The sequence below is a fragment of the Sarcophilus harrisii genome, chromosome 6 (assembly GCF_902635505.1).
Source record: "Sarcophilus harrisii chromosome 6, mSarHar1.11, whole genome shotgun sequence".
NCBI classification, from domain to species: Eukaryota; Metazoa; Chordata; class Mammalia; order Dasyuromorphia; family Dasyuridae; genus Sarcophilus; species Sarcophilus harrisii.
Genome location: NC_045431.1, coordinates 15,248,575 through 15,260,758, shown reverse-complemented (window position 1 = coordinate 15,260,758; position 12,184 = coordinate 15,248,575). Strand labels below are relative to the sequence as shown.

Sequence of the window (12,184 nt, the reverse complement as noted above, 5' to 3'; positions counted from 1 at the left end):
AAAAAAAAAAACAACAAACTGAAATGATTAATCTTTTCCAATGTTTGAAAGCTTAGTTCCACAAAACTTCCAATGAAATAAGCAATAGAATTTGGACAGGTTTTTCAAAATCAACCTATCAGTTTTGTTAATGTTTAAAACATAGTGGCTTTTCCTTATCTAAAAGAAGAGTGGGGATAAAAAAATAAATAAATAAGAGAGAACACACAAATCTTTCCAAGAAAAGGCAGAAAACCTTTTAAAAAAATAATGAATATTAATGAGTATTATTTCCTTTCTCTTAATGTCCTAAACTGCATTTGGCAAGTCTAGCTGTTAGAGAATATGCTGCCATATATGAAATCTTCAATCCTGTTTGGCACAACACTATAGGCCTACATCGGTGGCCTACAGATGTTTCTCCAAAAGAAACTAATAGAGATGGGTTCTACCTCCTTGATGTCAAGAACTATGCCGTGTATCACTATGGCTAATCGGGTACTTGCACAAATCAGTTCCATAAAAATCCATTTCTAGTGATGATGGAATTTTAAAAAATTAACATACCTCGGTGTTCCAACACACAAAACTTTTCTGAATCCAAGAGTAGAAATCAGGTCCAGTAAGAACTGGCAACTTCTGTCTGTGAACAAATACTGAGCATTTGTCTTCTTATTCTCCAGGGGATACAGGAGTTGACTAGGCCTCTTTAGCTGAGCAATGGAGATATCATAAAGCACCTGGTGATCACAATGCTTTCCCCAATCATCTGGTAACAGCAACTGTTGACATGTTTGGCAAAACTTCCTTTGAGATAAAGGCAGCTCAATAAACTTCCGATACCTTCAAGAACACAATTCAACAAGACAGAACAAATTTTAAGTCAGTTTCTATGGAAGACACTGGACAATTAATATTTTAATATTCAAAAAGTACTTTTTAAAACCCCAAAGATTTGAAAAATGGACAAGAAAAATACATGGGTTATAATTTATATCTAGTTGAATAAGTACAAAGTAGAAAAGAATCAGCAATTTCATAAGAATGAAGATGCTCCAATTTAGCCACTGAATGGAGATCAATATCCATTTTAAATGTGAATTTAATATATAACTCCAACTGAGGTCACTATTACAACTACAATGTTTAAACCTATTGACAAATCTTTATATTTCTGGCTTTAAATGTTAAAATAGTCTTACTTGGTGTGTTAGTCATTACAAAATGAAAAGTTAAGGTCATTCTTCAAGCTCTTATGGCATACTTAGCAAGAAAAATAACCTTCTAAAGAAAAGATGTTTGCTATAAAGGAATTCTATTCTCAGCAATATTGATGAAACCCAGTTAAAAGGTGATTATGTCCTCCAATCCTTCGTCCCAAAAGACAGAAATGGCTCATAATGCAGATCATGTTCAAAGTCTACTCCATGAAAGAGCTGATGTGACTTTTTTTCTTTAAGAAGATTGTCATAAGGCCCAAATGAGATGTTTCCAATCATTTTTACATCCACTTTCAAAATCGGCATTCTTTAGAATTTATTGTTCTTGTGCAGAAGTCGGCAGAGGCAAAAACAACTAGTCATTGTCAATGTTTAAAAAATGTAGATTGCTTTCATGCTTGTCAATGCACATCAGTTATGAAGTAAAAGGGGGGAAAAAAGCAATTATGGAGCACTCACTATGGGCCAGGCACTGTGTCTGAATTCAGGATTCATTAACCAATGGGAACATAGGAAAGGGAGAGAGCAAATCCATCAGTCACGTCAGATGATGGTCAGAAATATCTAAATCCGGTTACATCAAATGGTTCTTCAAAGGATCCCTAGAGTTTGGGTAGATTCTTGTGATTTCGATGAAACTAAGTCCTGAGACTTTGCCAGATACACAATGAACTAAACATAAAGTCAGTATAATCAATCAGATTTCATCTAAGCACCAAGTCTTATGTTAAACTTTGGCCTTGACAGGTACTTTGGAGCATTGATGTCAACAAAATTTAAAATCATAAATTCAGAGCTGAAGCTTGGAGACTACCTAGTTCAATACTCTAATTTTATAGATGAAACCCAACGGGGTAAATCACCTTACAACAACATTACAAAGGGATACAGGGGAAGGAATTGGATTGAAACTCAGATTTACTGACTGCTACTCTGATACCCTTTTCTATTACAACACACTGTTTGATTAGATGATAAAACAAATGCTTCTGTCCCTATAATTGCCCTTTGGATGACCTCTGTATATTGGAAAAAAAACTTCAGTGATTCAGTAATCAAAGCAGCAATAGGGAAAAGGGCCGGTATGAAATAAAAGGCAAGGAAGAAGCTAGAACTCAGCCAACCAATCATAGATTTTATCCACATTTTACACTTTTGTTCAATAACTACGCCTCGAGGGGTTTCTAGGGAAATCATAGAACTGATGAGAGGCCTTGAGTTGAAGGGTGCCATTCTCTGGCCACCAAAAACCTTGCTTAGGTTCGACAGTCGAGACCAATGTACATCCTATGTCATGAGGTCAGGCAGAGAGAGGGAGCTGACTGAGGCATTATGGTATAATAGACAGAGTGCCCATATGGCTAGGACCCTGAGCAAATCATGCAGCCATGCAATATCCCAAACAACTAAGACCATATGTTACAGAATAGAAATTGATCTGCACTGGCCGAAGAACTTTCTTCAGTGATATTTTCCTACAACAATGAAAAGGTCAAAAGCTCTGCTTAGATCTCTAGCCAAGCAAAAAATTGATCCTTATACAGCTTCAGTTTCAAAGTTTATAGTAAAAGTCTGTAAGGGACATACGATGATCATTTCTTTAAAGGGCACATTGCCAAATCATAAGACTACTGAAAAGAAAAAAATCTGGAACTGTATTCAAATTACTAGCTACATAAAAATGTTTTTATTTTGATAAATTTTGTCATCAAAATATAAGGATTAATACTGTTATTCCAAGTTTATAGCACATGAATCATATTTTGCTTTTTAAAGAAATATTTATCCTCACAAGTATAAACTTCACTTATTCTTTTTGGTGGTAGTTTTATTAATTTGGGGGGAGGGGATTTTGAGATTTCTTGTGTATGCTTTCTTTCTCCTCAAGATAATCATTTGAATAAATCACTAAATTAAGATAATCAGACTTAGGCTTTTAAAAATTTGGTTAGAGGAACGTGAAGATTTGAAGGAGTGTTGATTATTCCATTTTTCCTTCCTTATTCATATTTACTACACATACCTAGGAAGGGAAAAAAAAAACATTCATTCTGCTGCTCAGCTCAGCATGATTCACAAATTGCAGGCTAGCATTTTGAAATGTCATTTTTATTGATCTCCATTTGATGTTCCATTTGCCTTTCCCGGAGTAGACAAATTATGTTTATGGTATTTCCCTAATAGCAGACTTTGAAAATCTGAGTTTAAATGAGCACTGAAAAAAAAAACAACCAAATGAAATATCAACTAAACAAAGCTATTCTGGATGCACATAAATTAATGCTGATTTTAGCATTCAAATATGTTCTCACTAGGACTCTATAGGTCACAGTAAGAGTGTGTCAACATCTTTGGTAACAGCAGCATAATGGCACACCTTCAAGAAGTCCTCTGAAACCTAAAAGGAAATGCTGATGCTTATCCACAGAAATAAATACAGCAGTTGAACTTACTCTACCAAACAACTCTTTCCAAGAGGTAAGAAAAATAATGATCAGCTCTATTTTGTGGAACCCAAAGAGGAGGGCAATAATGTCAGTTTTGTAACACAAATCAGATAACATACTATTTAGCTTTTTTAGCCACCATCATTCTTTTCTGCCATAATTTTAAAATTAAATTATTCAATCAAAGCACAACAAAACTTTGTTAACCAAAAATGAATAGGAAGTCCATTTTGATTTAGAGAGTATTCTCCTTCATGGAATTTCTTTTAAAAGACATTTGGTTTTATTTTTTTCAAGTAAATAAATATGTAAATAGGCACAAGTAAGTTTAAAAAAGAATTACAATTCAAAATTACAACTTCATTGTGATCACTGATGTTATCATAAGCATTAAAGCTATATATCATAAAAATAAAAATAAATTAACTGGAAGGAAACAAGCAAAAGGTACGCTGAAGGAATCTTTACTTTCTTAAGTCTCAGAAAAAATCAAAATTCTACTGAAATTTTTTAGAAGAAACTATTTCAAACTCAATGTGAATCAAGTGTTCAATTCTTCAATACTTCTGAAAAGTCCTCATTTGTTTCATTGCTATGGGACCCTCCCTAACCTATGAAGATGACAATTCCTCTAAACTTTAGGGAAGATTTTTATCAACTGTTGTGATCAAAAAATCACCTGAGAGCCAAACTGTGGGTGACACAATATCTAAATTAGCAAATTCCAAATTAGTGGAAACCAAATTAATAAAATTATATTGTCAAAAGAACTTTAGAGTCAGCTGAGATAGCATTTCATCCTTAAAATCTTCCCTGATTCCTGCCCCCTCCTTTTTGGTAGGTGTTTAGTTCAGTGTCTGGTATAAAGTACTTAATGAATGCTTGCTAACTGACTTCAAATTAAACTTTATCATCAACATTATCATCAATGTACTTTTCTACTGGTTGTTAACCTTCTGCAGGCATCAGGCCTCTAGCGGAAGACCCAAACTCTAGCACATCAGACACAGCAAGTAAGGAACAGCCAAAAGAGGCAGGATTTAGAATGAGAAGACCAGAGTCTGAATCTTGCCTCTTCCACCACTTATCTGTGTGACCCAAACCAAGTCACTAAATGCTTCTCAAGTTTTGACATTGATGTCGTAAGGGAAGTGAAAGAGATGCCCCAACGTCTATCCTGGCTCTAGATCCTGAGATCCCTGGTTTTTAATAAAAACTGTGTCAAAAAAAGCATTTAAAGTAAAAAGACGGATACCATCAATGATTAAGAAGTTGAAAACTATTCTCAAGGAAGACTACCACCCAATTGTAAACAACTAAAACAGTCATTTAAAGAGTTTTTTTACTTTTCCCTCCCCACCTCTCCAATACTTCATATCTCACAAAAGTACTTTACATGAAAAAGAAAGCATCAAACTCCAGCTAATCTCCTATAATCCTTTTTTCCCCTCAAAGAACCACATTCTGAGAAGAGAAATTTAAGAGCTCTAGCTGAGGATCAAAATCCTTATCACTGAAAAAAGATAACAAAATTGTCCCCATTTTTATAATCATCCCAAATTTAACATTAACCTTTTTTCAATCTTATCTTTCCTTGTTGTTGTTTAGTTATATCTACCTCTTCCTGACCCCATTTGGAGTTTTCTTGCAAAGACACTGGAATGGTTTGCCATTTCCTCTTCCAGCTCATTTTATAGGTAAAGAAACTGAAAATGACTTGCCCAGGATCACATAGTTATTTGAACTCAGGAAGATGAGTCTTCCTAAATCCAGGTCCAACATTTTATTCACTGAGGCATCTAGCTGCTCAATCCTATCCAGCCTAATTCCAAATAAAACCCACTGATTCATCTTATTCACCAAGTAAAATATTTTACAGTCCCAGGGGCTCTCTGTTCACTTTCCCAGCCTCCTAGCGAAAACTATACTTTAGAATTGTTTAAAGGTTTGGCCACAATTGTTGTTAATTTTAGGGGAAGCAGTTACAGTGAAGTAATAATTAAAAGCAATACAATAGCAGCACCTTTCTACATACTGCTTGTGAGATAGAGGAGGCCGGCAACGTCTGTTGTAGATTTCTCGGGCAGCAAGTCTCGCTTCTGACAACTGAAAAAGAACATAGATCATGTAAAGAGAAATTCTCAAATATTCTAAAACAATGGTAGGGATATTTTTTACATGAAGAAACATAAAGTCTAATTAGTTAAGATGCATCACCCCTTGATTTAAAAGAAGCCAGAAGAACCTAATGAATTTTAGGAAAGTCTTTCTTTTTAACCTCTGAAAGCACTAAAATTAACTCATGTAAGAATTTTTATCTGAAGAAAAAGAGTAAACAGTATTTCATTTGCTTCAAAGTAGCAATTTTCCTTAAAAGCTTTAGACATTTTTATATTATTTTCCATACCATATTCTCTCCATTATCTCAATTTCATAGAACTAAAATTTATCATTCAAAATTTAGAAATGTAACACAGGAAATTAATCACAAGCCCATTTTCAACATCATTAAAGGTGGAGCTTTTTATTAGCAATGTTCATGACCAACGTTCAATATCTCATCGGGGAAACAACAGCCAGTCTACTGGGTTAATACATTAATACATATATATGATAACTACTGCAGAAAGACAATGAGCTGGGCCCAGAACTGAACAGGAGAAAGAGAGCAGCTGCATGGCACTAAGGAAATTTAAAATGTTCTTTTAATAAATCCTAAGTTGCCCCCCAACACAAAAACATATCTTTTTATTTATCTTTTGTTTGTTTGTTTTTAGCAAGGCAATTGGGATTAGGTGACTTGACCAGGGTCACATAGCTACTAAATGTTAACTGTGTGAGGTCAGATTTGAATTCAAGTTTTCCTGACTTTAAGGCCAGTGCTCTATCCACTGCACAATCTAGCTGCCCCAAAACATATCTTTTTTTAACATCTATGATATCCCGATAATTACAGAACTTGGAATACCTAATTTTGAAAAAAATAAAAGTTACAGATTATCCAAAAAGCAATGGAGAAATGCATAGGCATAAACAGATTGCATCATATTTCCAATAATACCTTATGTGAAAGAACTAGCATAAAAAACAACATCCAGGAAATTCTGATTATTAAAATAAATGGGCAAATTCATGTGATGAGAGTAAGGGAGTGAAATGTAGAGAGTCAGTACTAGTCCTAGAACTCTCAAAATAGAAAAAGACCTAAAGGAAGGTCTCCAGCAAGTTTTCTGTGTAACAGAAAATGACAGGTTGAAAAGGTGTGAATTCTCCTTAACTTTCATATTGTTACAACCTTTCTTTTAAAGGTTTTTTTTAAAACCTTTTCTTTTTAAAAGAGTTTTTTGATTCATTAAGGCTGATTGATAGAGGTCTTTATTTGAATCCTATTTTTGTATATCTTGACTGTTTTATCTTTCAGGGAACGATTGCTTGCCAGAATCCTGATGAAAGAAAATAGAATTTATGTGACCAAATACAGGAAAATATTAATTAAAAGCTTTCATTTTGTATTATTATATAATTGCATATTATATATATCATGTCATCGTATGTAGTTTTATATACATGTTGTTTTGGTCTTATTCTCTCTCTCTTTTTTTTTTTTTTTTTAAAGAAATTACATTCATTTTTTTTTTTTATGATTTTTTTTTTTATTTAATAGCCTTTTATTTACAGGTTATATGCATGGGTAACTTTACAGCATTAACAATTGCCAAACCTCTTGTTCCAATTTTTCACCTCTTACGCCCCACCCCCTCCCCCAGATGGCAGGATGACCAGTAGATGTTAAATACATTAAAATATAAATTAGATACACAATAAGTATACATTTTGGTCTTATTCTCAAAGAGAACCATGAACGACATCAGGGAAGTGATAACACGACAAGCAAATGAATTGGATTTAAGTAAGGGCAAAGTTACCTGCCTCACTTTCTCCTCCAGAGCCATCTGGGTCCAGTATTGATCAACATGACTGGAAATGGCCCTGGATGTTTTTATACACATACATATATCTGTATGCATATATATACATATATATACACACACGTGTATATAACACCTTTTTATGGATTTTAAATCTTACCCAAGCATTAAAAGATGGAAAGAGGTCTAGGTTTTCAAGACAAAGATTTCACTGACCAATAATTAATATCTTTGTGATAATAAAAATTCACTAATCCTAGTCTCTACCAATAAAAGATTAGGGCACCACATTCATGGTATAATGGAAAGGGAGTATGTGATGTAGAATCCTAAGATCTTTGGACTTGGGCTCTTTATTATCTATGTGGCCCTAGATAATAATAACAATAAGTGGCATTTATACAGTGCCTTAAGATTTGAAAAAAAAAATTTACATAGATTACCTTTTTTGAAACTTACAATAGGTTTATAACACGTAGTTTTACAAGTATCATTGTAGCCCTCTCAGTTTCAAATTTTGTGTCTGTAAAATGAATGAGTTGGACCACTTTACCTCAAAAATCTTTCTCAGCTCTAAATCCTATGATCTCTCTCAGACACAAGACAGTGAAAATGTCACTGGACTAGAAATCAGAGACCTGAGTTCTAATTTTATCTCTTGTCATTAAGTAGCTATGTTACTTTGAACAAATCACTTAATCTCTACGGGCCACAAGTTTTTTTTTTTTTTTCCCCAATTAATTAGTTAATTAACTGGTCTATTTATTGCTGAGGCAATTGGGATCAAATGACTTGCCCAAGGTCACACAGCTAGGAAGTATTAAGTGTCTGAGGCCACATTTCAACTCAGACCCTCCTGATCTCAGGACTGGTGCTTTAACCACTGTGTCACCTAGCTGCCCATGTGTCTTCATCTTTAAAAACATGATCCATAATGTCCTACAATGCTCATCTTCTATGCCACTCATATTCAAAATCTATGCTATTCTTAGGTATTACCAGTTTAATTATATCACATATCACTACATCAAGGGTCTGTTGATTTCATCAGTGTGAGAAATCCTAGCACTGGAATCGGATTTGTGATACAGTCCCTTTATCATAAGCACCCTAGCTATAATTTCAGTCTTAGAGAGTTACCTGAAGCCCAGAGGGGGGTTATCTGTCATAACATACACCTATTAAGTTTCAGAAATCAAATTTGAAGCCAGTATTACTGACTACAAGTCCAAACTCTATCTGCTCTACAACTTCCTCTCTCTTACCATAACAGGAAAGAAAAAAAAGAAAGAAAAAAAAAAACGCCATATCTCCAAAAGCTTTCATACCTTTTCATCTTCCCACTGAAAGAAATTACAGTCTTTTCTATCTCTACAAGCTGAGCAAGCATAAAATCTTCGAGCCTCTTCTTTACCTTGATTCACCTTTACAAACAGAAGAGTAGGACCTACAGGACAAAAATTAACAGGATCATCAGTTTTTGCATAAGAAACTTATCTAGAACTTCACTTAAAATTGTTAGTTTCACTTTAACGAAAATTGTAAAATATTTTTTTGTTGTTGTTTTGTTCTTTGTTAAAAGGTAGTAGGGTAAAGTCTAGCATTTAGAAATTTAATACTGTGGTTGAAATCCTCCTTTTCTGGATCACAAGTTGGGTTTTGATTTTTAACTGCCTCAGATCACCTTTTTCTCACCTGTAAAACAGGTTGATTTCTACAATTCCTTAACGCTAAATCTATCAGTTTGACTAATTTAATAAGATTTCTATGGAACAGCTTTCAGTCATGAATAACCTAAGTAAATAAATAATCTGAAGTCATGAATAAATGTCATCTTTTGGAAACTGAACTCACTTAAAAATGAAACGTGAGTCCGTGAAGCTTAGTGTGGTGGAAAGGAGCTTCTTTATTGTAAAATGGTGACACGGATATTCACATTTGTAAAGCACTTTAAGGTTTACAAAACTTTCCTTAAAACATCCTTGAGACGGCGCAACTAATCTACAGCCCAGAAATCGGATGTTCAGGCGAAGGCGCCTTGCCCGAGTTCACACAGCTATTAGAAGGCAAGCGTGCCTCAGTTTCCCCCATCTCCCCCTCCAGCCCACCAGGGCTGTCTGAGTCTGTCGGGGCTCGCGCACACTGTGCCCGAGCTGTTCTCGGTGCGGCGGGGTAGGCCCCTGCTCCCTTGCCCGCTCTCCCGCGCCTACGCGAGCGGGAACCCGAGGGGTTGTCGGTAACTAGCCAAGGCCGCCGCGCGCCGGCCGGCCCGCTCCGCCCCGAGGGAGCAGAAAGCCCACGCTCGTAGGGCCCGGCAGGATGCGCGGGGGGGGGGGGGGGGGGGGGGGGGGGGGGGGGGGGGGGGGGGGGGGGGGCTCGAAGGCCCCGACACCGCGGACAAAACCGACGCAGAGTCCGGAAGCGTTTCCCGGAAGCGCTCCCGGGACAAGGTTTCTGGGGAGGGGAGGGGGCGTCAGAGACCATCCCGCTAGCATTTTACTGAGAAGGAAACTGAGGTCCTGAAGGATGACGTGATTTGTACAAGGAGCCCCTCGGAAGCGATAGGGAGAAGGGCCCTCCACTCCCCCAGGACCCACCGTGGGGACACTGAGGAGGGGAGCCCGACGTGTCTCGGGAAACCAGCACCTCCACCCCTGACCTCCCGCTCCGCCCCGCAGCCTCGACCCCGGCTGCCGCCGCTTCCTCCTCCGCCATGGTTACTCCCGCCTCGCTCCTGGGGGCCGCCATCTTGCCGCCACGATCCCGAAAGCCTCAGCGGCCAGCGACGATGCGCTTCCAGGCGTGGGCCAGAGCGTCGCCGGACGCCATATATGTCGCCCCCGCGGTGCCTGGAAGACTCATAACATCCGCAGGGACTGCTGCGTGCTCTTGCACCCCGTAGGCTGGCAAGGCAGGGGCAGGTATTGAGGCTCTTGGATCTGTGGTGCTTTACCATTTCTGCGCATATGTCCTAAATAGCCTCGCTTTACACAGCAAAATGCGCGCTTGGGAGAGCTCTGTCCCGGGAGGCAGGAAGACCTGAGTGCAAATTCAGCGCACGAGCCGGAGAAGTCCCTTACTCCTTCTGTAACTTGGGGATACCGCGCGGGCCTCCCAGCGCTGTGAGGATGGGACAGCCGAGTGTTTGCAAAGGGCTCGGCCAACCTCACAGCCAACGCCAACCAGTGCGGGGAGGCCCTGATACATTGTATCCTGGGAGGCCCTGATACTTTGTATCCTCCGAGGCCCTGATGCTTTGTATCCTCCGAGGCCCTGATACTTTGTATCCTGGGAGGCCCTGATACTTTGTATCCTGGGGAGGCCCTGATACTTTGTATCCTCCGAGGCCCTGATATTTTGTGTCCTCCGAGGTCCTGATACTTTGTATCCTGGGGAGGCCCTGATACTTTGTATCCTCCGAGGCCCTGATACTTTGTATCCTCCGAGGCCCTGATATTCTGTATCCTCCGAGGCCCTGATACTTTGTATCCTCCGAGGCCCTGATATTCTGTATCCTCCGAGGCCCTGATACTTTGTATCCTCAGAGGCCCTGATACTTTGTATCCTCCGAGGCCCTGATATTTTGTGTCCTCCGAGGTCCTGATACTTTGTGTCCTCCGAGGCCCTGATACTTTGTATCCTCCGAGGCCCTGATATTTTGTATCCTCCCAGGCACTAAAGAATGACTGATCTCTGTGCTGGGAGAGGCCTCGGGGGCTTCTGGTCCGCCGTCTGAAGAGCTGGTTTCAAATTCCGCTCAGGCTGTTTTCTCCTGTGGCCTCCTGTGGAAAGCTTCCTCAGTTTGCTCCTCCATAAAGGGAGGCCGTTAAGACTCAATGACCAGAGGCCCCTTCTGTTTCCCTGGAGGCCGGACCAGGAGAAGCGATCTTAGCCCTAATTATTAGAAGGTTCCTCTCTGCCTTTACAGCTTCCCGTCCTCGCTGATCCCCTTCTATTCTGAGGCCTCCAAGTGCTTGAGCAATGCTGTGGTGTCCATGGTCCAGCCGCAAACACCAAGTTTTACTTCTCCAGGCCAAACTCGGCCAGTTTCTTGAACCCATCCCTGTAGGAGATAAGCTTCCTCTGGCCGTCCTGCAGCAACCAGTACCCTTCCAGTCATGTGGGAGCCAGAGCTGGAGGCCCTTGCCGGTCATCTTGACCTGTGTCTTGCCGTTGGCCCAGATGGCTCTGGAGGAGAGAGGCTGGTGACTCTGTACAGCCACCCTACTGAAATCCAAGTCACGTGTCCATCAAGGCATCCCCCTGCTGATATCATTGGTGATGTCATTGATGTCTTCAAGAACCCAGAATTGACTCTGGGACTCCCAATAGCTGGAGAACAGGACGGTCCCATCCATTGCTGGTCCTGGGCGCTGTTCCGCTCCTAATGAACATGCTAAGATGGTGTTATTCTATGGCTGCCATATCATTATTTTGAGTCCTAGAGAGCTCAGTGGTTCCCAACCATTGGGCCCCTAGAGAATAATTACAAGGCGTCTGTGAGTCTGTATATGTATCAAGCATTGTTATTTTGATCTTTATTTAGAGCCAACAAAAATAGCCTTGATTCAGTAGGTAGTTATTCCTTCCAAATAACCCTCCTCCCCCA

At 39.2% G+C, this 12,184-nt stretch overlaps 1 protein-coding gene across 1 annotated transcript in view; it reads right to left on the bottom strand.

Moving 5' to 3' along the window:
* Positions 1-10,776, bottom strand: part of ZCCHC4 (zinc finger CCHC-type containing 4) — a 49,237-nt gene extending 38,461 nt beyond the window's left edge. The window contains exons 1-4 of the mRNA XM_003773341.4: positions 10,173-10,776; positions 8,904-9,022; positions 5,670-5,752; positions 547-822 (exon numbers count right to left, since the gene is read on the bottom strand). Coding sequence (XP_003773389.1) covers positions 547-822; positions 5,670-5,752; positions 8,904-9,022; positions 10,173-10,323 — 629 coding nt within the window. The 5' untranslated portion in view covers positions 10,324-10,776. The remainder of the gene's footprint in view (positions 1-546; positions 823-5,669; positions 5,753-8,903; positions 9,023-10,172) is intronic.
* Between the last annotated feature and the right edge of the window lie 1,408 nt (positions 10,777-12,184).